Raw genomic sequence first — 27,089 nt, 5'->3', positions numbered from 1 at the left:
AGGTCAGCCTGGACTGGACTGAGTCTTTCTACTTCCCTTACTTCTCGGACCAGGACTTCCTGCTGTCAGTCAAATTCTACAGCCGCAGTCATGTCAGACGGAAAACGCTTACCTAGGACAGGTGAGACGAAGGTAGTTGCTCTATTCAATCCAAATAGCGGAAGTTCAGCTTACAGCACGATTGAAATTTAAAGCAATATTCCAACTTAGCAGAGGCCTGTATCATGGTAAACGCTGCGAATCTGAAATGACCTTACGTTTCTATCGCGGAATCTGTAACGCTTCAGCTTTCCAGATGAAATAGAGGCCCCTAGATTTAATCAGATCAAGCATTAACCGGCGATAGCCGACACCTGCATAGCTGATCGTTGTCTGTATGTAGCCTCCGCTACTTTTATAGCCTCGCTACTGTATATAGCCTGTCTTACTGTTGTTATTTCTACTTACTATTGTTCACCTAATACCTTTTTTTGCATATGGTTAGAGCCTGTAAGTAAGCATTTCACTGTTAAGGTCTACACCTGTTGTATCCGCGCACGTGACAAAATAAACTTTGATTAGATGTTTTGGCGGTGTCGGAGAATCGGTGAGCAGTTGCTCTTGTGATCATTGCCATGAAGCCACCCCTTCTCACTTTGAGCTAGAAGTTAGAACGAAGAAAGTGTAGGCTATATAGAAGTAATGACATTCAAATTGAAAAAAACATTAAAACAAAAATAATTTATGAATATTTCATCATTTCTACAGCCTAATCAAGGTGTGGATTACAAGGCTACATATGGATTTCCTTCAATGCGGACTTCGTGCAGCCAATTGCAAATGTCTGCTTAGGTGTAACGCCAGGAGCCGTGTGGATTTGACACGTACTTCCATCTGTTACGTTCCCAACAAGACAAACTCAAAATGTTGCTCACAACACAGGAACTAACTAACAAAACACTTTGACAACCAAACAGAAGAGGTACTAAATGCACCCATGAGGGCCTCCACTGAAAGTGGACAAGCAACTTAGGAAATGTGCCGACTAAATGTGGCTAGGGAAGGGAGAAGAAAATCCCACAACAAATAGAAACCACATTGAAAAGGAAACAGAAACCCCACACTAATTAAGGATAGTGAGTCAATAGAAAACCTGATCTAAAGGAAACAGGGAAAAACACACATTATTTTAAGTTCAGAACTTAAATACGAGAGCCAACCAAAAGGTGTTACTCTCTCAAGAACTGACTGATGCACAGACCAGCAGGTCTTAAATACCAGCTGGGGCTGACTGATGCAAAGGCCAGCAGGTCTTAAATACCAGCAGGGCTGACTGATGCAAAGACCAGCAGGTCTTAAATACCAGCTGGGTGACTGAGCACAGACAGCAGTCTTAAATACCAGCATGGGCTGACTGATGCAAAGGCCAGCAGGTCCTAAAATGAGTTCTAAGATTAGGCCAGTTCCATAACTTTCATAACTAGCTTCTACAGGTTCACTTGGCTTCGACAGCCGACCCAGGAAGCAGCGGAGCAGTGGAGGGACAGCATGGTCTCACCCTGAGAAGTGGGTGGCTGTATGGCACAGACTCAACGGATTCTGACACACCTGTATAAGATTCACACAGTGTCCCTAAAGGAGTTGACAGCCTCACCTGTACCGCCACCAGTGGTGTAAAGTACTTAAGTAATAATACTTTAAAGTACCACATGAGACATTTTTTTGAAGGTATCTGTACTTTACTTTACTTTTATATGTTTGCCAACTTTTACTTTTCTTCACAAAGCAATCAAGGACCTTGTATTATTTTGTAAATAAAGTACTGTAGCTAACACATTTATGTTGCATAGACTTGTTTGTGGTAGTGTCCTATGTTGTATTTTCAGGTTGATAATATAATATTTAGATGACAGATATTTGGCGGAGGTAGCCTAGTGCATTGGGCCAGTCCACCGAAATGTTGCTAGTTCGATCCCGTACTGACAAGGTAAAAAAAAATCTTGTTCCGTTCGCCCCTGAACAAGGCAGTTTACCCCACTGTTCCCCATAGGGCCGTCATTTAATAAGAATTTGTTCTTAACTGACTTACTCTTGTTAAATAAAGGTTAAATAAAAAATGTATAAAAGTTCTGTTGCATGAATTGCTAGGGTAATTGTAACCAGAGCTGGTTCTCATTGTTGGTCCTGAATGAATCCCTTGGTCTTCTGCATTCTCTTGTGCTCACACTGTTTAGTTCCCAATATTTAGGTCTCTATTCAGTCTGTTAAGCTGAAGATAGGCCAACTATGAAAAGGGGACTTAAGGCTCTATTCAGTCTGTTCAGCCTGAAGACTTAGGGCTCTATTCAGTCTGTAAAGCTGAAGACTTTAGGGCTCTATTCAGTCGTAACTGAGACTTAGAGCTCTATTCAGTCTGTAAAGCTGAGATTGGGCTCTAGTTCAGTCTTAAAGCTGAGAGACTTAGGCTCTATTCAGTTGTAAAGCTGAAGACTTAGGCGTCTATTCAGTCTGTTAAAGCTGAAGACTTAGAGCATCTATTCATCTGTAAAAAGCTTTGAAGACTTAGAGCTCTATTCAGTCTGTAAAGCTGAAGACTTAGGGCTCTATTCAGTCTGTAAAGCTGAAAACTTAGAGCTCTGATTCAGTCTGTTAAACTGAAGAACTTAGAGCTCTATTCAGTCCATTAAAAGCTGAAGACTTAGGTCTCTATTTCAGTCTGTAAAGCTTGAAGACTTAGGGCTCTATTCAGTCTGTAAAGCTGAAGACTTGGGGATCTATTCAGTCTGTAAAGCTGAAGACTCTCCTATTCAGTCTGTTAAAGCTGAAGACCTCTCTATTTCAGTCTGTAAGCTGAAAGACTCTCTATCAGTCTGTAAAGCTGGAAGACTCTCTATTCAGTCTGTAAAGCTTGAAAGACTTAGGCTCTATTAGTCTGTAAACTGAAGACTCTCTATTCAGTCTGTAAAGCTGAAGATTTAGGGCGCTATTTCAGTCTGTAAAGCTGAAGGAACTTAGAGCTCTATTCAGTCTGTAAAGCTGAAGACTTAGAGCTCTATTCAGTCTGTAAAGCTGAAGAACTTAGAGGCTCTTATTTCAGTCTGTAAGCTGAAGACTTTGGGGGCTCTTATTCAGTCTGTAAAGGCCTGAAGACTTGGGGTCTATTCAGGCTGTAAAGCTTGAAGACTTGGGTCTCTATTTCAGTCTGTAAAGCTGAAAGACTCTCTATTCAGTCTGTAAAGCTGAAGACTCTGCTATTCCAGTCTGTAAAGCTTGAAGACTCTATTCAGTCTGTAAGCCTTGAAGACTCTCTATTCAGTCTGTTAAAAGCTGAAGACTTAAGGGCCTCTATTCAGTCTGTTTAAAGATGAAGGGACTCTCTATTTCAGTCTGTAAAGCTGAAGATTTAGGGCTCTATTCAGTCTTGTAAAGCTGAAGACTTAGAGCTCTATTCAGTCTGTTAAAAGCTGAAACTTGGGGCGGCTATTCAGTCTGTAAAGCTTGAAAGGACTTTAGAGCTCTATTCAGTCTGTAAAGCTGAGACTTTAGAGCTCTTAATTCAGTCTGTTAAAGCTGAAGACTTAGGGCTCTTTCAGGTCTGTAAATCTGTGACTCGAGGCCGGGGAGGAAGATACGTGACATATTGGTGCACTAAGACGTGTGTTTGATGTTCCTTGTCGGTGCCGTGCTTCGGCATCATCGTTTACGAAATAAATATTTGATCTAGGTTAATGTTTACTCAGCCTGCAGCATTCCAGAACACCCCTTGCCCATAAGCTTTTCTTATTACTCAACAGCACCTTTCAGGTCAACAAACACCTTTCAGTCCAACAGCCCCTTCAGTCAACAGCACCTTCAGTCAACAGCACACTTTCAGGTCAACAGCCCCTTTCACGTCAAACACCATTTCTGAGAGCAAAGGGTCTGGCTAACACAGAGGACATGAGAATCTGTGTCCCTAATTTACATGAGGTTACTGCCTAGTTTTGATCTTTTAGGGGTTGTAAAAGACTCTTAATAACTTGCAGGGTTTTGCTTTAGGTGTCCAAACGAGAACCAGACACTGGTCCACTGGTCCGGGTGCATGTCCTCTTCTAATGGCTACGTTTCAAGTGGGCCCGTCCAAAAGTTCAAAATCATCTGAACATTTTGTTTGTGAAAACGGATAGACATTTTGAAGGTTAGTACAACGTCATTCTCCGCTGTCCCAGACGTACGACTCCCCATTTTCAGTTAATTGTTGGAACTCACGGGGATGAATATCACGTTGCCGGTTTGGCCGCTCTTTTTGGACGCTCTTAGATCGTTCTGTGAGTGTCTGGCAGGAAGTACTGTTCAACACTTATCTAATGGTTTTCAATGCAACAGGCTAGCTCAATCAACACAGATAAAGTATATGAAATGATTTCGATTAGTATTTAAACAGGTTTTCATGTTGGCAATCAGACACTCATCCCAACCTGTCGTCTATGTTCTCTTGTAAGAAGGAGCTCCTCATTCCATCACTATGGATACAATGATGGAATTGGACCTCACTGTTTCTGAAGTGGCAGAGTCATCCTGAGATACCAGGATCCACGTTAATTCATGTGTGTTCTGGATGTGGCTAGAGGGGGAACAGCTATATGCCTTGTGATTGGGTTTTGGCCGGAGGAGAACAGCTATATGCCTGTGTATTGGGTTTTGGCTTGAGGGGGAACAGCTATATGCCTTGTGATTGGGTTTTGGCTTTGAGGGAGAACAGCTATATGCCTTGTGATTGGGTTTTGGCCGGAGGAGAACAAACTATATGACTTGTGATTGAGGTTTTGGCTTGAGGGGAACAGCTATATGCCTTGTGATGGGTTTTGGCTTGAGGGAGAACAGCTATTGCCTTGTGTTTGGGTTTTGGCTTGAGGGAGACAGCTATATGCTTGTGATTGGGTTTTGGCTTGAGGAGAACAGCTATATGCCTTGTGATTGGGTTTGCTTGAGGGGAACAGCTATATCCTTGTGATTGGGTTTTGGCTTGAGCGGAGAACAGCTATATGCCTTGTGATTGGGTTTGGCGAGGGAGAACAGCTATATGCCTTGCGATTGGGTTTTGGCCGGGGGGAAAGCTATATGCCTTGCGATTGGGTTTTGGCTTGAAGGAGAAACAGCTATATGCCTTGTGGATTGGGTTTTGGCGGAGGGAGAACAGCTATATGCCTTGTGATTGGGTTTTGGCGTGAGGGAGAACAGCTATATGCCTTGTGATTGGTTTTGGCTTGAGGGAACAGTATATGCCTTGTGATGGGGTTGGCCGAGGGAGAACAGCTATATGCCTTGTGATTGGGTTTTGAGCTATGCTGTTATTGGGTGCGGAGGGAGAACAGCTATATCTTGTGATTGGGTTTTGGCTGGAGGGAGAACAGCTATATGCTTGTGATTGGTTTTGGCTGGAGGGAGAACAGCTATATGCCTTGTGATTGGTTTTGGCCGGAGGGAGAACAGCTATATGCTTGTGATTGGGGTTTGGCGGGGGGAACAGCTATATGCTTGTGTGATTGATTGGCCGGAGGGGGAAAAGCTATATGCCTTGTGATGTGGTTTTGGCTTGAGGAGAACAGCTATATGCCTTGTGATTGGTTGTGGCTAGAGGGAGAACAGCTATATATGCCTTGTGATTGGGTTTTGGCTTGAGGAGAACAGCTATATGCCTTGTGATTGGGTTTTGGCCAGAGGGAGAACAGCTATATGCCTTGTGATTGGGTTTTGGCTGGAGGGAGAACAGCTATATGCCTTGTGATTGGGTTTTGGCTGGAGGGAGAACAGCTATATGCCTTGTGATTGGGTTTTGGCCGGAGGGAGAACAGCTATATGCCTTGTGATTGGGTTTGGTCGGAGGAGAACAGCTATATGACTTGTGATTGGGTATTGGCGGAGGGGGAAAGCTATATGCCTTGTGATTGGGTTTTGCTTGAGGGAGAACAGCTATATGCCTTGTGATTGGGTTGTGGCTAGAGGGAGAACAGCTATATGCCTTGTGATTGGGTTTTGGCTTGAGGGAGAAACAGCTAATATGGCTTTGGATTGGGTTGTGGCTAGAGGGAGAACAGCTATATGCCTTGTGATTGGGTTTGGCTTGAGGGAGAACAGCTATATGCCTTGTGATTGGGTATTGGCCGGAGGGAGAACAACTATATGACCTGTGATTGGGTTTTGGCCGGAGGGAGAACAACTATATGCCTTGTGATTGGGTTTTGGCTTGAGGGGAACAGCTATATGCCTTGTGATTGGGTTTTGGCCGTGAGGGAGAACAAGCTATATGCCTTGTTGTTTGGGTTTTGGCTTGAGGGAGAACAGCTATATGCCTTGCGATTGGTTTTGCTTGAGGGGGAACAGCTATATGCCTTGTGATTGGTTTTGGCTTGAGGAACAGCTATTGCTTGTGATGGTTTTGCTGGAGGGAGAACAGCTATATGCCTTGTGATTGGGTTTTGGCCGGAGGGAGACAGCTATATGCCTTGTGATTGGGTATGGCGGAGGGAGAACAGCTTATATGCCTTGTGATTGGGTTTGCCGGAGGGAGAACAGCTATATGCCTTGTGATTGGGTTTTGGCCGGAGGGAGAACAGCTATATGCCTTGTGATTGGTATTTGGCCGGAGGGAGAACAGCTATATGCCTTTGTGATTGGGTTTTGGCCGGAGGGAGAACAGCTATATGCCTTGTGATTGGGTTTGGCCGGAGGGAGAACAACTATATGCCTTGTGATTGGGTTTTGGCCGAGAGGAAACAGCTATATGCCTTGTGATTGGGTTTTGGCCGGAGGAGAACAGCTATATGCCTTGTGATTGGGTTTTGGCCGGAGGGAAACAGCTATATGGCCTGTGATGGGTTTGCCGGAGGAGAACAGCTATATGCCTTGTGATTGGTTTTGGCCGGAGGGAGAACAAGCTATATGCCTTGTGATGGGTTTTGGCCGGAGGGAAGAACAGCTATATGCCTTGTGATTGGGTTTTGGCCGGAGGGAGAACAGCTATATGCCGTTTGATTGGTTTTGGCCGGAGGAGAACAGCTATATGCCTTGTGATTGGGTTTTGGCCGGAGGGAGAAACAGCTATATGCCTTGTGATTGGGTTTTGGCCGGAGGGAGAACAGCCCATGTGGGGTCCTCTGAGAAAACTAATCTATCAAACAAATTAGGAACTTGTTTTTCTTCAAATGAGTTATAATAAAAAACGGTTTTAGTGTCAGTGTAAGGGTATTTTACACTATTAGAATGCACTTCATGTCATTTATGTGTCATGGCAAACGTGCGGCACCTACATATAGTGAATATGACACCGCGTTAATTAGGGATTATCATTTTTCCAAGTGTGGTCCTCTTCATTTTTCTAATGTCAAGTTGCGGTTGTTGAAGAAAAAGTTTGGGGAACCCTGACATAGCAACAGGGCCAGATTACAGACGGGCACGTGCCCTGGGGCCCGATCTTCAGGGAACCCTGACATAGCAACAGGGCCAGATTACAGACAGGCACGTGCCCTGGGGCCCCGATCTTCAGGGAACCCTGACATAGCAACAGGGCCAGATTACAGACCGGGCACGTGCCTGGGGCCCCGATCTTCAGGAACCCCTGACATAGCAAACAGGGCCAGATTACAGACCGGCACGTGTCCTGGGCCCCGATCTTCAGGGAACCCCTTACATAGCAACAGGGCCAGATTACAGACCGGGCACGTGCCCTGGGGCCCCGATCTTCAGGGAACCCCTGACATAGCAGACAGGGCCAGATTTACAGACCGGGCACGCGACCTGGGCCCCGATCTTCAGGGAACCCCTGACATAGCAACAGGGCCAGATTACAGACCGGGCACGTGCCTGGGGCCCCGATCTTCAGGGAACCCCTACATAGCAACAGGGCCAGATTACAGACCGGGCACGTGACCTGGGCCCCGATCTCAGGGAACCCTGACATAGCAACAGGCCAGAATTACAGACCGGGCACGTGCCCTGGGCCCCGATCTTCAGGGAACCCCTTACATAGCAACAGGGCCAAATTACAGACCGGGCACGTGCCCTGGGCCCCGATCTTCAGGAACCCCTGACATAGCAACAGGCCAGATTTACAGACCGGGCACGTGCCTGGGGCCCCGATCTTCAGGGAACCCCTGACATAGCAGCAGGGCCAGATTACAGACCGGCACGTGCCTGAGGCCCCGATCTTCAGGGAACCCCTGACATAGCAACAGGGCCAGATTACAGACCGGGCACGTGCCCTTGGGCCCCGAGTCTTCAGGAACCCCTGACATAGCAGCAGGGCCAGATTTACAGACCGGGCACGTGCCCTGGGGCCCCGATCTTCAGGGAACCCCTGACATAGCAACAGGGCCAGATTACAGACCGGGCACGTGCCCTGGGGCCCCGATCTTCAGCCATAGTAAAATGTGTAGCGGTGTCGTAAATGAGCTTTAAGACGGCAACCTTTTCTCTCTGCCCCATGGCAAAATGTGTAGAATAAAATTAGCATGAGATTAGCTATAAAACTCATTCTGTTTCTCTGCCTATGGAAATATTTGTAGTAATGCAGGAAGTTAACTGTTTTCCTAAATATAAAAATGTTTCCAAAATGAAAATCTGGGCCTCAGAAGGTGGTTTTTTGATCAGACTAGAATCCAAGATTGTGGTATAATAAGCAATGTGGCAAAACATACCCTCTGATAGGCTAGATGAAATGTTCAACAATCTGAAATGATTTGATGGTTGAATATTTAATCTAGCCCATCAGAAAGTTTCCACTCTTTAGAAATGTAAAAAAAAATCCACGACTTTTCCATGACATGAGAATTCCAATGACAAAGGGAAATAAAATGCGGAATACTAAATGTATTTTAATGATCATTGAATTTCCAAAACATGATGCAACTGAACTGTATGTAAATTCCTGAAAGCGTTGTCTTTTTCCCAGGCCTTTTATATGGTCCAAAAAACACAAACAGAAACCAAGGGCATCAGATGGCCTAACAGAATAGCTGTGTTATTCTATTACACAACCCCATACAACTACTGTCAATAAAGACTTGCAGTCCCTCCTAACAGATCGGTCTATTTCCTGTGACCTCACAACCAGTCAGAGTAGTCAGTCCACTGTGAGGAGAGAGTCTGATGAACATTGTGTTCCTCTTGAGTTCAAAGACGACCAGTCTGACAGGAAATCAACAATGGCTGAAGGTGTAACAGTGGTGTCCAACATATTCAGGGCAGGTCCACATGTTGAGGAAGGAATCAGACGTCATGTCCCTCTAGTATAGCAAATAGAGGACCTGTGAATAAAATGAGAAACAAAGTAAACATTCGCAGTGGCAATCAACTTCTGGTGGGTGGTAAAAAAAAAAAAAATGACACTCGTGATTAAAATAATTATTTAAAGGTGCACTATGCAGAAATCGATCCGCCATTTCCTGGTTGCTAAAATTCAGGGTCAGGGCTGACGTAGATCTTTACGCATTACGAGACACTGCCCTGTTGGGAACGGTCGCTTCGGGCCCGCCTTCACGCCAGTTGTTCTGAATCAGATGTTGAAGAGGGTGCGCCTGGAGGGTTACTAAACCGGAGAATGCCAGTGGAAGAATTCCTTTTGTTTTTAAAGGTGCACTTCCACTTACTTCATATTTGATGGTAGAATAACTCCATGTTCAAAATAGGAAAGTAAAACAGGTATTGATGCAGTGTCTTTTCTTAATTTTGCCACAAAAAAAAACGAAGAAAAACAACAAAAATAGCCTTTACATAAAATAAAATCATTATCCATCAAAGTAGGTTATTTCACAAATGCATAGCCTATTCTTAATTTGAAAATAAAATATCCTTGTTTCGTCTTCTTATTTCTAACAAAAAAAATCACAGAGGTTATTCTACAGAGGCTCTTAAAGGTCGTTTAGTTTGGCCTAGTCAATTAAAACGTTGCAGACAAAATAAGTCTATCAATAATCCTGCTGTATTCAGTCTTTTTTTTTTACAGCAAGACAAGGCATCAAGAGTTAACCAACAGGAGGTCAAGGGAATGTACACAATCCACTATTCAAAGACTAAACTCTTAATACAAATAAGTCAAAAATATATATATATTTTGTCCCCCTATTTCACTCAATCCTAAAAAGACTAGGCTACTCATTCTTGTGTACCTGAACTTGTGCAAGGAATGCTAGTGACTCCCAGCTAACGCATAAAGTTCTGAGAACCATATGTTTCCTCGAGTTTGGTGAGAGTGGGGTTGTCCTATGGTTATTTTGCGTACAATCTTCACACAACTTTCTGGGAATGGTGCAGGATAGTTGCTTGGCTTTGGAACATTCTCAGCACTTTGGCAAGGAACTTTCCCCCCCCCCCAAAATTATTGGTATTTACTTTAACGGAACGCTGCCTAAAGGATCCAACGTGGTTACATTTAATTTCAATGTTGGTAATGTTGTAGGAACGTTCTCCAACTGGTTTGACATTGGGAATGCTCTCAAATAGTTCAGAGAACGTTAAGAAATCAGAGAATGTAAAAATTAAAAAAAAACATTCTGTACTTCATCATAATGTTTCCTACAGATTTCCTGGTTCTATTTAAAGTCATGTTCTCAAATTGTTACTAGAACGTTAAGAAGACCTTCCATAAAAACCACAAAAAAACGTCTAAGAATGTTATTTAAAAAACATACATTCCATTCTTAGCATCAACCAAAACTCTCTCCTCTATCATGTTAAGTGTGTTCAGGGGTGTTGGCCGCGCCCACTAATTGGCCACACCTGATCTTAATGGTGCATGTTTCCTTTGAAATGGGGTCTGTTTGAATACACTCAAATGAACAGCTTTGTATGAGTTAAAAAAAAAAACATGAAACATGGCATGACTAATTCCAAGGATAGAGAACAGAAGATTGATGCCATGCCACATTTAAAAAAAGAGGTGTTAGCATGATTAATGCCTAAGCAAATAAATGTCCATGTGTCCTATCTGTGCTTGAAGTTTAAAATACTTAACCCAAACTGAGCTAGAAGTGTTATTAAAAAGTATTTTTGAAACATGTTCTCAGAATGTTATTTAATTACCTTCAAATAATCTAATCATTTCCAATCTCAGAATGTTAAAACCTCCCAGGTAACCTTTAAGGGAAAACATAGTAAAATGTTCTCAGAACCTCCCTGCAACCTAAAAATGTAGTTCCCAGAACAGGCGAAAGTGTCACTCCAGTTCTCATAACGTATTAAAAAAAACATTCTGTTTTATCAGTCTGGAAACTTACGACTTCGTTCCGAGAAACATTGGGGAACCAAAAACTTGGAATTCCATAACTTCCAAGGAACCAAATGTGCTAGCTATAATTCATTAGGCATAGCATACTGTGGCAAAACCTACAATGGTAGCCCAGACTTAACAAGATAGAAGAGAGAGTGTGTTTTTTGTTGATGCTGAGAATAGAATGTATGTTTTTAAATAACATTCTTAGAACTTTCCGTGAACGTTCAAGTTTTCTTAACGTTGTCGGAAACAACTTGAGGACATGACTTTAGAATAGAACCAATGAGGAAAACGTTACTCAGAAGTACTGAAAGTCCCACAGAATAACGTTGTTTCTTAACGTGGTGACAGCAGGGGTGGCACCACAGGTTCAAAAATTGTATGGGTAAATTAGTATGTATCTTTTCTAGGGCCTGGGTTTTTCCCGATCTCATGACCTGGTCAGGTAAACCTCTGGGTCCTATTCGTAGGCTATGACAAAATGTAATTATTATAGATAGCTTCCCTTTTCATCAGTGCTGTGACTATCAGGCTGGGGTGTGAATTAGAAACACTCCTAGTCTAAGGTGCATGAAACCCTTTCAAACTACCACAAACCTTGTGAATCTGATATCAAAAGAGCCGGAGACAACAACTTCAATGGACAACATACTCTGTAGTTTAGTGAACTACTGTAGCAGGGCTGGACAACATGCTCTGTAGTTTAGTGAACTACTGTAGCCAGGGGCTGGACAACATCTCTGTAGTTTAGTGAACTACTGTAGCAGGGCTGGACAACATGTCCTGTAGTTTAGTGAACTACTGTAGCAGGGCTGGACAACATCTCTGTAGTTTAGTGAACTACTGTAGCAGGGCTGGACAACATGTCCTGTAGTTTAGTGAACTACTGTAGCAGGGCTGGACACATACTCTGTAGTTTAGTGAACTACTGTAGCAGGGCTGGACAATATCTCTGTAGTTTAGTGATCTACTGTAGCAGGGCTGGACAACATCTCTGTAGTTTAGTGATCTACTGTAGCAGGGCTGGACAACATCCTCTGTAGTTTAGTGAACTACTGTAGCAGGGCTGGACAACATCCTGTAGTTTATGTGAACTACTGTAGCAGGGCTGGACAACATACTCTGTAGTTTAGTGAACTACTGTAGCAGGGCTGGACAATATCCTCTGTAGTTTAGTGATCTACTGTAGCAGGGCTGGACAACATACTCTGTAGTTTAGTGACTACTGTAGCAGGGCTGGACAACAGCTCTGTAGTTTAGTGAACTACTGTAGCAGGGCTGGACAACATACTCTGTAGTTTAGTGAACTACTGTAGCAGGGCTGGACAACATGCTCTGTAGTTTAGTGAACTACTGTAGCAGGGCTGGACAACATCCTCTGTAGTTTAGTGAACTACTGTAGCAGGCTGGACAACATCTCCTGTAGTTTAGTGAACTACTGTAGCAGGGCTGGACAACATCCTCTGTAGTTTAGTGAACTACTGTAGCAGGGCTGGACAACATGTCCTGTAGTTTAGTGAACTACTGTAGCAGGGCTGGACGACATACTCTGTAGTTTAGTGAACTACTGTAGTAGGGCTGGACAACGTGCTCTGTAGTTTAGTGAACTACTGTAGCAGGGCTGGACAATATCCTCTGTAGTTTAGTGATCTACTGTAGCAGGCTGTGACAACATCTCTGTACTGGTTTAGTGAACTACTGTAGCAGGCTGGACAACATGTCCTTTAGTTAGTGAACTACTGTAGCAGGGCTGGACAACATACTCTGTAGTTTAGTGAACTATTGTAGCAGGGCTGGACAATATCCTCTGTAGTTTAGTGATCTACTGTAGCAGGGCTGACAACATACTCTGTAGTTTAGTGAACTACTGTAGCAGGGCTGGACAACATGCTCTGTGTTTAGTGAACTACTATAGCAGGGCTGGACAACATACTCTGTAGTTTAGTGAATACTGTAGCAGGGCTGGACAACATACTCGTAGTTTAGTGAACTACTGTAGCAGGGCTGGACAACATACTCTGTTTAGTGATCTACTGTAGCAGGGCTGGACAACATACTCTGTAGTTTAGTGAACTACTTAGCAGGGCTGGACAATATCTCTGTAGTTTAGTGATCTACTGTAGCAGGCTGGACAACATACTCTGTAGTTTAGTGAACTACTGTAGCAGGGCTGGACAACATACTCTGTAGTTTAGTGAACTACTGTAGCAGGCTGGACAACATACTCTGTAGTTTAGTGAACTACTGTAGCAGGGTGGACAACATACTCTGTAGTTTAGTGAACTACTGTAGCAGGGCTGGAAAACAACCATTTTTTTACCCCTCCTTTGGGTTAAGGTTTTTTTTTAAAAGTGGATCGTACTGCTAGCAGGCTGGACAACATAACTCTGTAGTTTAGTGATCTACTGTAGCAGGGCTGGACAACATCGTCTGTAGTTTAGTGAACTACTGTAGCAGGGCTGGACAACATACTCTGTAGTTTAGCGAACTACCATAGCAGGGCTGAGCATTGTGCAAACAATGGTTACAATGTATTTAAATATTAATTTCACTCTATACACACACAACGTTAACTTCTTATGACTGAAGGGGCAGTATTGAGTAGCTTGGATGAAAGGTGCATTTCGCTCTCGTAGCGTTCAGGGCACACACTGGACGCTCTGGCCGAGGAGTAGGTTTGATCCGAGCGTTCTGACCATCACAATGGCAGTCAAGCCCCAAAGCTAACCGGCTAAATTTAGCTAGCTTGCTAACTGGCTAACGTTGGCTAGCTTGCTAGCTACTTCCAGACATAAATGAGACAACACCTCACTCTGACCATTTTACTCCCCCCAGCAGAGCTGGTTAAGCTGATTTCATGTTATCCAGAGCGTTGGTGACTAACTTTGCTGCGGGTGTTGGAGATTTTCCAGTCATCTGATGATTTTCAGTAACTATACTGTTCTCTTTGAAGTAGAAAGAATAATCAATATAAGTTTAAATATTAGACATAAGGTAGCAGAATGAAGGCTGAAAGCCCATGTGAGTGTACAAAGCCAGATCAACATCGAATTGACCATAGGACATGTAAAGAACAGAACGTAAGCAGAATCTGTGTAGATGAGACAAGGTAAACTAACAAGACGTGACTGGTCTGGGCCATATCTGATCTTGTGAAGGCTACTGGACACGTATATAAGTTAAGCATACATTGATAATGTAGGTCTGAACTTGTAAAGACCTTTGGACAGGAACATTAGCTAAGGGGTATGCATGTCATGCCACCAATAGAATCTATGCCCCAATATCTGAGCCAATAAGAGAATGGAAACTATGTAACAAAGCAAATGGGGTGATGACATCATTATGTAAAGGTGAAACTGTATAAAAGCCAAGCACTAAGAATGAGGAGGCAGTTCTTCCATGGAGGTGCTCTGCTTTTGTTGTTCTCTGCAATAAAAAAGTCTAACTGAATTCACAAGCTCCGGTATCTGAGTAGTATTTGTTTTAATATTTTCCACAACACTGGCAATCATTTAATTATTTTTATTTTTTTTACGACGTTTACTGACACCAGTCATATTCAACGGGTGTTGAGCTGAAATTGTGGGAGGTACTATGTCAACTATGTCCAATAAGAAACACCTGCTTTCTTTTCTGTTGCAAAACGTTTTTCCAAATGCTCTGATGACGTCAACTAATGAATATGTCTGGTCAGAGAGGAAGAGGCGAAGCGAGAGGGATAACTGGGCACAAAATCTGTCTTCTCCAACAGGTGGCGTCAATGAGATGGTCGAATTTGGTTACAGTGATACTTGGGGATTATGAGGCTTTTGCTGCGTTTCAAACTCATAAAAGACACTTACGCATCACCTTATGCCCTTGGGGGAATCCCCGTCACCATCTTGGACGTCGGCCCAAACGATTAGAAAACAAGGGAGGTTCACAACACAAGCACCTCGTTTTTGATCGAGTTTGCGAGTGTACAATTATGTTCACTTCGGGGCCTGAAATGCCCCATAATTCAATTCGCGATGATTGTACATCTGCTAAGAAAAGTCAGCCGAAACTTAAAACCTCAACATCAATATGGATAAGTCAACATACAAGTGTAAGTAAAAACGAATGTACAGTGGTTAGAAATTGTGCTACTAATAATGCACATTACGGCACAAACACATCTCGTAAAAGTAATGATGTTTTTGTTTGGTTAGCTTTCGGAGATTGTAGAAATAAAAAATGATCCTTCTTCAGAAGTTCCAGCTAGGCAGGCTAACGTTATTTAGCTAATTCATTTGCCATCTATCATACAGTAGACGTATATTAATAATATTATAATGCAATCATAATTAACTGTAGCGCATATCAAGCAACCGGTGGCTGAAAACACAATCATCGCGGGATGAGCGAGTGACGAAGTTCCGGGTCCATTTAAAAACCATTCCTTCCAAGGCAGAGGGACTGTCTCGTTTTGTGTACCCCTCATTATCGTTATGTGTAAATCCAGCTACTTGTAAAGAGATCAATAAGACCTTTCTTGACTTCATCTGGAAAAAGAAGTCTCACAAACTAAAAAAATCTGTCCTTTCTAACAAAAGAGTTGAAGGCGGTCTAGAAGTGTTGGATTTTGTTGACATAAATAACACTTTCAAGATAAACTGGTTGAAAAAATGTTTGCTCGATACTGATTCAATATGGTATTTCATTCCAAATAATGTGTTTAATAAATTTGGAGGTCTTCAATTTTTACTGAAATGTAATTATATTCCTGAAAGATTACCTGCTAAATTGGCTAGGTTTCACCAACAAGCTTTACTGGCCTGGAAAATATGTTTCCTGCACAATTTTTCCCCTCATAAAGCTCTTTTGTGGAATAATTCAGACATAACTGTAAGGAATAAGTCATTGTTCTACCCCTGCTGGCATGAGAGGAATATTGACTTTGTTCTTGATATTTTTGACAACAAGGGTAATATTCTCACATATGAACAATTTATAACATTGAAAGAGTTTCCAATACCTTTCAGAGAGTTTATTTCTGTGATCAAAGCCGTTCCCAGTGGTCTATCTGCGTTTTCTGTGAAAAAGAAGGTGAGAATCTGTCTCACTTGTTCTTTGAATGTAAATTTGTGTCAGAATTTTGGGAAAACCTTGCAAAGTACTTATTTACCATTATGAACACTGCCTATAATTTTAACATAAAATATATAATATGTTACTATTGCAATGATAACAAAACCACTGAAATGATTGTTAATTGTTTTATTCTTGTTGCCAAGTACTTTATACACAAACAAAGATTCCAAAATTCTATACCAAAAAATTCTGATTGAATTTAATTATCTTATTAAAACATTAACCCTAGTGAATAACAACAAGAATACCATCTTCATGAATCATTATAATAAGATATTTTCAGAGTGAATATAATTGCACTTAAATAGTTTATTTTTTGTATTATTTTATTTTTATTTATATGTTTTGTATGTTTGAGCATTGTTAATACCTGTGTTTGGTTTGCTAGACATGTTTGATGTAGCAATGTAAGTTGATTTTTGTATTATGAATTTTAAAAAATTAAATTACAAATATTTTAAAAATAAAAAATTCCTTCCTCCCTCGACCTGCAAGTGTATACTCGTCAAACGTCATGATAAATCATCAGAAGGGTCCACTTAATTTGAGGGCTGAGGGGGTAGGGTGTGTCGTTTAAGTGTTTGGTATGCAGCCCCTGTATCCAGCTTCCCAGAGTCAGATGAACTCGTGGATACTATTTTTATGTCCTTGTGTCCAGTATGAAGAAAGTTAGTGGTAGTTTTGCGAGCCAATGTTAACTAGCGTTAGCGCAACGAGTGATTATCTATAGTTGTCTGCTAGCGTGCTAAAAAAGTCATGGCTTATTTGCTACATTATTTGATCGAATAGAAGTTTTGTAATGCTTAGGTTTTTACGAGTAGGACACGTAACATCCCGGCAACTTTGAGAAAAAGCACAATATAGGAGTTGTGCCTGTTGTTCACACGTGTATCTGCCCTCTCATTGTCTAGAATGGTCCCACCGATCTTGCCGCTGTAGTCTGGTAAACACATTCAGTACTGCTGCTTTGAAAGGGTTTTGACTAGATAGCACAGCCACAAAGTCATTGTGTATAGTGTTCATACAATCAGTTTGCTGGAGTCTGTTGTTTACCCTTGGTCTGTATGCAATGCCAGGAAGTAGTATTAGCCGCCCTAGCATGGTGATGGGAAATGGTGTTTCATAAAGAAAGTATGCATATTTTTTTGGTTTGTTTCTGCCTTCTGTTGATGATTCGTTACTAGAGAAATGAGACCAAGTCAAGACGCTGGACAGGGTGGATCGGTATATAGTAAAGACAGTTTATTCGGAGGTAAAGATATCTGCGCAAATCGTGCACGGACTCGTTCATTTAGCTCAGAAGGAACTAGCAGAAGCGAGTCCCGAAACATATTGTGCAGTACATTTTATACAGTGAATGACGTAGGTAGATTCTGGTAGTTCGTGCTCCTGACTGGTCGTTGTAAGTGGAGGCCCGTCCCCTCCACGCTGGTATCAATGCCTCATTGGTTCTTGGCACTGTTCTTTGTTCTTGGAAACCCAGCCTGAAACAAGGGTGTGTGTGTGTGTGTGCATGTGCGTGTGCGTGCTCGTATAATGGCATGCCTGCCTTATCAGTGGTCATAAAAGGTCTGAGTCAGCCATCCTCCCCTGCGTGGGGGAGTGAGGTTTGTATCTGTTACGGGCAGATGGTGTTTAACTGTGGGGTGTAGCAAGATATTTGCAACAAAGTCTGCTTTAATAAGGAAGGCATTATAACAGTATTATAGCTATGTGTTTAAGGTCAAATAAAAACAGCATTTATTACACTTCTCACCATTAAATCGACATAAGGAGAAAATCGACTCCTTTGCAGCCTGAATTGAGAATTTGTTAAGTACGAACCGGAGATTAAAATCGAATTTTATTTGTCACATACTGTGTAAAAAGGTGTTCTCAACAGTAAAATGCTTACTTTACAGGCCCTTTCCCAACCATGCAGAGAGAAATAATAGAAAAGTAATAACACGTAATAATAAATACACAATGAGTAACTATCTTGGCTAAATACACAGAGTACCAGTACTGAGTCAATGATAACATGGCTCTATACACAGAGTACCACTACTGAGTCGATGTGCAGGGTAATACAAGGTAATTGAGGTAGGATATGTACACTGAACAAAAAGATAAACGCAACATGTAAAGTGTTGGTCTCATGTTTCATGAGCTGAAATAAAAGATTCCATACGCACAAAAAGCTTATTTCTCACAAATTTTGCACACATTTATTTACATCCCTGTTAGTGAGCATTTCTCCTTTGCCAAGATAATCCATCCACCTGACAGGTGTGGCATATCAAGAAGCTGATAAAACAGCATAATCATTACACAGGTGCACCTTGTGCTGGGGACAATAAAAGGCCACAATAAAATGTGCAGTTTTGTCAAACAACACAATGCCAAAGTTTAGAGGAAGCTTGCAATTGGCATGCTGACTGCAGGAATGTCCACCGGAGCTGTTGCCAGATAATTTAATGTTAATATCTCTACCATAAGCCGCCTCCAACATTGTTTTAGAGAATTTGGCAGTACGTCCAACCGGCCTCACAACCGCAGATCATGTGTAACCACGCCAGCCCAGGACCTCCATATCTGGCTTCTTCACCAGCGGGATCATCTGAGACCAGCCACCCGGACAGCTGATGAAACGGTGGGTTTGCAGAACCAAAGAATTTCTGCACAAACTGTCAGAAACCGTCTCAGGGAAGCTCATCTGTGTGCTCGTCGTCCTCACCAGGGTCTTGAATTGACTACAGCGTCGTAACCGACTTCAGTGGGAAAATGCTCACCTTCGACGGCCACTGGCTCGCTGGAGAAGTGTGCTCTTCACAGATAAATCCCGGTATCAACTGTACCGGGCAGATGGCAAAAGCTACGGACAACGAACACAATGACATTTTATCAATGGCAACTTGAATGCACAGAAATACCGTGACGAGATCCTGAGGCCCGTTGTCGTGCCATTCATCTGCCACCATCACCTCATGTTTCAGCATGATAATGCACGGCCCCATGTCGCAAGGATCTGTACACAATTCCTGGAAGCTGAAAATTTCCCAGTTCTTCCATGGCCTGCATACTCACTAGACATGTCATCTATTGAGCATGTTTAGGATGCTCTGGATCGACGTGTTTGACAGCGTGTTCCAGTTCCCGCCAATATCCAGCACCTTCGCACAGCCATTGAAGAGGAGTGAGACAACATTCCACAGGCCACAATCAACAGCCTAAAATCAAATCAAATCAAATGAAATTGTATAGGTCACATACATGTGTTTAGCAGATGTTATTGCGGGTGTATCGAAAATGCTCCGACAATGCAGTAATATCTAACAAGTAATATCTAACAATTTCAAAGCACATACCCAATACACACACATCTAAGTAAAGGAATGGAATTAAGAATAGATAAATATAATGTCAGAGCGGCATAGACTCTGATACAGCAGAATAGTATAGAATACAGTACCAGTTTATAATACAGTATATACACATGAGATGAGTAATGCAGCTATATGAAAAGGAGATGTTCATTCTTTGTTTCCTCACCAAACTGTGCTATTTTCTGTGTTTTTTCCCCTCTCACATTGTTTGTAACTTATTTTGTACATAATGTTGCTGTTACCGTCTCTTATGACCGAAAAGAGCTTCTGGAAATCAGAACAGCGATAAACTCACCTCAGATTAGACAGAGATTTTTTTCTTTAATTAATGAGTGAAGGATATACTGCTTCTCTGAGACTAGGCCCAAATCCCCGTCATCTGTTACCAACAGATGCATATCATGTGAAATCCATAGATTAGGGCCTAATGAATTTATTTAATTTGACTGATTTCTTTGTATGAACTGCAACCGGGCTATCTGCATTGTGTCCCACCACCCGCCAACCCCTCTKTTTACGCTRCCGCTACTCTCTGTTCATCATATATGCATAGTCACTTTAACCATATCTACATGTACATACTACCTCAATAAGCCTGACTAACCGGTCTGTATATAGCCTTGCTACTGTTATTTTCAAATGTCTTTTTACTGTTGTTTGATTTCTTTACTTACCTACCTACACACACACACACACACACACTTATTTTTTTCGCACTATTGGTTAGAGCCTGTAAGTAAGAATTTCACTGTAGGGTCTACAACTGTTGTATTCGGCGCACGTGACAAATAAACTTTGATTTGAACTCTTGGTGCATGTTGTGTTTTATATTTGTGTTCATAACTAAGAGTAACGCCTAGATCACACCGACCGAGATATTTCATTTTGGTACACCAGAAGAAGTATATTCATATCAGGGTAAGGTCATAATCGGAAGTAAGAATACGAAGGTTAAAACACCTGGTTTTCTTTCAAATTAGGATATACAAACACCTTAATCGGATTTCCAGCGGTGTATTTCATCTGCGCATGTGCTAGAATTAGCAAGGCAAGACCCCCTCTTTTGCATGAGTGAAATGAGTTCGAAAAAACGGAAAAGTTTTCAAATGTCCGAACTCGGAATCAAATAGCCCCCCCCCCAAAAAAGACATCGTTGCCGTGGTAACGTTTATTTATAGTCCCACTTGATTTCAGAAGTGTCCATGTAAACAGGATTATTAGGGAAATTGTTCTTCTCGCAAAGCATGTAAACGTTTACATTGAACTATTATATTAATATGACTAGTACTGTGTGCATATAACCGACGATACTCATTACTGTCCATGTTTTTGCGGAGACTGGATCCACTTAAACTCTGCATATGTCGACTTAATCGGGAATATACCTTTATATTTCAAATGCGCTATTGCATTATCTTTTAATCTCCCTTATTATTTTTGTGTTACGTGTGTGTCTTGTATGTTGAAAGTCTTTGTTTTTGTCAGCCAATGTTGACCATGGTCATAAATGTTTACACATCAAGATTTTTCAAATAGATTGAAACATACCCTTTGTGGAAAGAGCCACGGGGTTTTTCCTGCATTCCGATGTTCTGAGAGTTCCGTGCTGGCTGGGTGTGTACCAGATGACGCCGCAGCCAGGGGAGAGATATACGATGCTTCGAGACCTGCGTTGAGGTAGAACAACTCACTGACTATGGAAGAAGATCAGCAGAACCCTATCCTGAAAGAGGGATTCCTTGTGAAACGGGTAAGATTAAATAAACCGCTATATGTCCATATAAAGCGCATTTCATTTGACTATTATAGTATTTTAATTCATATATATTTTCTAATTGTAACTCTAGGGCCATGTAGTTCACAACTGGAAGGCTCGCTGGTTTGTACTCAAACCAGACAAGTTGCTCTACTATAAATATGATGGAGGGAAGAGAGACTCCTGTCAACGAGGGAGGATCATGTTGACCGATTGTAAAATCTYTTGTCCGTTTCTGGAGTATGACAACCGCCCGGTGAGTTAATGTACAAGCCCCTTTACGTTTACCTCGTCTGGGAATCAGTGACATTAAGGCTGTTGGAACAGCATTCAAATCATAGAATTACATATTATAACTCCATCGTGGTTCGAATGCCGATCTCTGTGATTAGAACAGCATTATATTCTATTATTTTCTAGAGTTATGATTCTATTCTAGAATTATGATTCTATTCTAATATAATAGCATTATATAGTGTATGCTGTTCATGTCTCTGAAACTGTTGCCCTGAGGATATATCGCTGCACTAGATGTGTCAATAGATTACGTGTTATATTGTTAAAAACAGGCTGCGAAGTGGGAGTGTCTCAGCTCTGTTGAGCCCAGCCCAGCTTTTTGCTTTCTTCTGAAATCATACTAGAGAATGCAAGGCCCGGGGACATCAACCTTAGACCACTTGACACACTATCATCGTAGATACAGTACGCTTTTCATAGTTTTCAAATGTGTGTGAGATACATCTCTCGATGCTGTTGGACACATCATGCTATCATCTTGGGGTTAAGATGTAATCTTCAGGTATTCAACGTCATCCGTTGGTCCTCTTTGTTGTTTACTGTACCTCAGCTGGTGTTCAAACTGCAAACCAAGAGTTCTGCCGAGTATTTCCTGGAGGCGTGTTCTCGGGAGGAGCGTGACCAATGGGCAGCGGATATCGGTGCAGCGGTGGAGAAGCTCCGCCCAGCTGACTCTCCTACCACCAGCCAGTCTAAAACCACTGGACACCAGTCACTACAACTACACAACGTCAGCCTGAAGTGAGACACTTAGGGGCCTTGGCTGAAAGACTTTCCCCAACCGTCGACACGGGTTAAAATGACGTTATTACAACCAGATTACATGGTTATAAACTGGTTAAAATGACGTTATTACAACCAGATTACATGGTTATTGACGTACTACAACCAATTACATGTTTATAAACTGGTTAAAAGACTTATTACAACCAGATACATGGTTATAAACTGTTAAAATGACGTTATTAACAACCAGATTACATGTTATAAACTGGTTAAAATGACGTTATTACAACCAGATACATGGTTATAACTGGTTAAAATTACACTTATTACAACCAGATACATGTTATAAACTGGTTAAAATACGTTATTACAACCAAGATGACATTTTATAAACTGGTTAAAATACACTATTACAACCAGATTACATGTTATAAACTGGTTAAAATTACACTATTACAACCAATTACATGGTTAAACTGGTTAAAATGACGTTATTACAACCAGATTACAATGGTTATAAACTGGTTAAAATTGACAGTTATTACAACCAGATGACATGGTTATAAACTGGTTAAAATTACACTATTTTAACCAGATTACATGGTTATAAACTGGTTGTAATAACATTGCCAGTTATTTGCATTAGTCTATTAGTCACATGAGTTGAAGTCAAGCTATTCCACAAAGTCAATAGTGACATTTACCATAAGAAGCTCAGTCAAGCTATTCCATAAAGACAGTCACACAGCTGGTCAATAGTGAAGCTATTCCCATAAAGACAGTCACACAGCTGGTCAATAGTGAAGCTATTCCACAAGACATGTCACCCAGCCTGGCCAATATGTGAAGCTATTCCAAAAAGACAAGTCCCACACTGCCAATAGGAAACTATTCAAAAGCATCACACAGCTGGTCCAATAGTGAAGCTATTCCATAAAAGACATCACAAGCTCAATAGTTAAGCTATTCCATAAAACAGTCCACAGCTGGCAATAGTGAAAACTATTCCACAAAGACAGTCACACAGCTGGCCAATAGTGAAGCTATTCCACAAAAGACAGTCACCAGCTGGCCAATAGTGAAGCTATTCCACAAAGACAGTCACACAGCTGGCAATAGTGAAGCTATTCCATAAAGACAGTCACACAGCTGCCAATAGTGAAGCTATTCCATTAAGACAATCACACAGCTGGCCAATAGTGAAGCTATTCCACAAAGACAGTCACCCAGCTGGCCAATAGTGAAGCTATTCCACAAATACAGTCACCCAGCTGGCCAATAGTGAAGCTATTCCATAAGACAGTCACCACAGCTGGCCATAGTAAGCACAATAGTGAAGCTATTCCATAAAGACAGTCACACAGCTGGCCAATAGTGAAGCTATTCCATTAAGACAGTCACACAGCTGGCCAATAGTGAAGCTATTCCACAAATACAGTCACCCAGCTGGTCAATAGTCGAGCTATTCCATAAATACAGTCACCCAGCTGGTCAATAGTGAAGCTATTCCACAAAGACAGTCAATAGTCTAGCTATTCCATAAAGACAGTCACACAGCTGGTCAATAGTGAAGCTATTCCATAAAGACAGTCACACAGCCGGTCAATAGTGAAGCTATTCCAGCTAAAGGGTTAGGGCCAAGGGGAAGAGCTAAGAGGTGAATTGTGTCCAGCTGACATGGTTTGTTGTCCTTCCTTCTCCCAGCCAGGTGGTGGACTCCATGTATGATGTCCACAGTGGCATCAAGCTGACCAGCCACAACGAGCAGGGAAGCTCCTACAGCAACTGCTTCTCAGGTGAGACGCTCTGACACATGCCTGACATACAGTGAGTGTACCAAACATTAAGAACACCTTCCTAATATTGAGTTACATCCCCCTTTTTTTGCCCTCAGAACAGCCTCAATTCGTCGGGGCGTGGTCTCTATAAGGCGTCGAAAGCGTTCCACAGGGATGCTGGCCCATGTTGATTCCAATGCTTCCCACAGTTGTGTCAAGTTGTCTGGATGCCCTTTGGGTGGTGGACCATTCTTGATACACACGGGAAACTGTTCAGAGTGAAAAACCCTGCAGTGTTGCAGTTCTTGACACAAACCGGGGAACTGGGCACCTGCTACCGTACCCCGTTCAAAGGCACTTCAATCTTTTGTCTTTCCTATTCACCCTCTGAATGGCACACAYACACAATCCATGTCTCAATTCTCTCAAGGCTTAAAAATCCTTTGTGTCCTCCCCTTCATCTACACTGATTGAAGTGGATTTAACAAGTGACATTACATTACATTTACATTTAAGTCATTTAGCAGACGCTCTTATCCAGAGCGACTTACAAATTGACATCAAAGTGACATCAATAAGGGATCATAGCGTTCACCTGGATTCACCTGGTCAGTCTACGTCATGGAAAGAGTTCTTAATGTTTTATATACTCAGGGTATATGCCACTTAACAGACATATGTGTATGTGATCTCAGCTGAACATACTACTGCTGTTGGTGCTGTTGGTGGAGGGGATCTCTGAGGTTGTTGTGGATGGATGCAATGACAGTGGTGCTGATGATGTGGATCCCCTCTCTCTCCCCCCCCCCCTCTCTCTCTCTCTCTCCCTCTCCCTCCCTCTGTCCTCAAGGTTCTGCGGTGGTGGACTGGTTGGTGTTCAATCAGCTGGCTCTGACCCGTGTAGAGGCTGTGACTCTGTCCTCGGCCGTCCTAGAGGAAGGTTTCCTACGCCCCGTAGGTCTGAGGAGCGTTGAGGCTCAGCGCAGCCATGGACTCAGTGAGCAGTTCCTGGATGACTCCACTGCTCTCTACAGCTTTGTGAGTGACTGTCCCTAGTTATAGTTGTAACCCCTTCTCTCCATGAAGGTTGATTGATTCACTGACTGATTCACTGACTGATTCACTGACTGATTCACTGCTGATTCACTGCTGATTATGACTGATTGATGACTGATTGAACTGACTGATTCACTGATTGTTCACTGCTGATTCACTGATTGATTTCACTGACTGATTTCACTGACTGATTCACTGATGATTCACATGATGACGTGATTCACTGACTGATGACACATGACTGATTCACTGACTGATTGCACTGACTGATTCACCTGACTTGATTCACTGACTGATTCACTGACTGATTGACTGACTGATTGACTGCTGATTAGACTGACTGATTCACTGATTGATTCACTGATTGATTCACTGACTGATTCACTGATTGATTCACTGACTGATTCACTGACTGATTCTACTGAATGATTCACTGATTGATTACTTGTACTTTGTGCTTTAAGACAGTGTTTAACCAGATGTCCTGTACCTATGTACTTCCTTGTTAATGTGTATGTTGTCTTCCCAGTCAGAGACTTAAGAACGAGGCAGTGTGAAGGTAGAGACTTCCCTATAGCCATGAGAGACTAAGTGGGAAAGTCCTTGAAAGGGGGCTAATTCTATGAAACAGGTGAAGAAAAACTCTGCAATCAGCCCAAACCATCTGTGGTTAGATGTTGGCTAGTCTTTTGCCAATCGCCAAACCATCTGTGGTTAGATTGGCCTAGTCTTTGCAAATCAGCCAATATATGTGGTTGGGTGGCCTAAGTTTTGCCAATCAGCCCAATAATCTGTGGTTAGCTGTGGCCTAGTCTTTGCCAATCAGCAAACTATTGTGGTTGGCTGTGGCTAGTCTTTGCAATCAGCCAAACTTCTGTGGTTGGCTGTGGCCTAGTCTTTTCCAATCAGCCAAACTATCTGTGGTTGCTGTGCCTAGTTTTGCCAATCAGCCCAACTATCTGTGGTTAGCTGTGGATAGTTTTTGCAACAGCCAAACATCCTATGGTTGGCTGTGGCCTAGTCTTTGCAAATCAGCCAAACCATCTGTGGTTAGATGTGGCCTAGTCTTTTGCCAATCAGCCCAAACCATCTGTGGTTGGTGTGACTAGTCTTTGCCAATCGAGCCCAAACTATCTGTGGTTAGATGTGGCCTAGTCTTTGCAAATCAGCCCAAACATCTGTGGTTAGATGTGGCTAGTCTTTGCAGTCAGCCAAACCATCTGTGGTTGGCTGTGGCCAAGTCTTGCCAATCAGCCCAAACTATCTGTGGTTGCTGTGGCCTAGTCTTTGCCAATCAGCCCAAACACATCTGTGGTTAGATGTGGCTAGTCTTTGCCAGTCAGCCAAACCATCTTGTGGTTGGCTGTGCCTAGTCTTTGCCAAATCAGCCCAAACTATCTGTGGTTGGCTGTGGCCTAGTCTTTGCCCAATCAGCCCAAACATACTGTGGTTGCGTGTGGCCTGGTCTTTGTGCAATCAGCCAAACATCTGTGGTTGGCTGTGGCCTAGTCTTTGCAATGCAGCCCAAACTATCTGTGGTTAGCTGTGGCCTTAGTCTTTGCCATCAGCCCAAACCATCTGTGGTTGGCTGTGGCCTAGTCTTTGCCAATCAGCCAAACCATCTGTGGTTAGATGTGGCTAGTCTTTGCAATCAGCAAACCATCTGTGGTTAGATGTGGCCTAGTATTTTGTGTTTGTTTCTCTACTTCAACTCTTCTCTCATAACCAACTTCTCTACATATAAGGTGTTTGGTTATTCATGTCTCCTG

The 27,089-nt window shown here is 42.4% G+C and overlaps 1 protein-coding gene across 1 annotated transcript in view; it reads left to right on the top strand.

Moving 5' to 3' along the window:
* The first annotated feature begins 21,283 nt into the window (after positions 1 to 21,283).
* plek2 (pleckstrin 2) overlaps positions 21,284 to 27,089 on the top strand; it is a 7,735-nt gene continuing 1,929 nt past the window's right edge. Inside the window, 7 exon segments of the mRNA XM_070440351.1 lie at positions 21,284 to 21,457; positions 21,555 to 21,719; positions 22,311 to 22,501; positions 24,191 to 24,282; positions 25,115 to 25,312; positions 25,854 to 25,891; positions 25,893 to 25,951. Coding sequence (XP_070296452.1) covers positions 21,404 to 21,457; positions 21,555 to 21,719; positions 22,311 to 22,501; positions 24,191 to 24,282; positions 25,115 to 25,312; positions 25,854 to 25,891; positions 25,893 to 25,951 — 797 coding nt within the window. The 5' untranslated portion in view covers positions 21,284 to 21,403.

This window comes from Salvelinus sp. IW2-2015, unplaced genomic scaffold, assembly GCF_002910315.2.
Source record: "Salvelinus sp. IW2-2015 unplaced genomic scaffold, ASM291031v2 Un_scaffold2453, whole genome shotgun sequence".
Classification (NCBI taxonomy): Eukaryota; Metazoa; Chordata; class Actinopteri; order Salmoniformes; family Salmonidae; genus Salvelinus; species Salvelinus sp. IW2-2015.
Note: the sequence above shows the minus strand (reverse complement) of the source record. Positions and strands in the feature narration are given on the sequence as shown.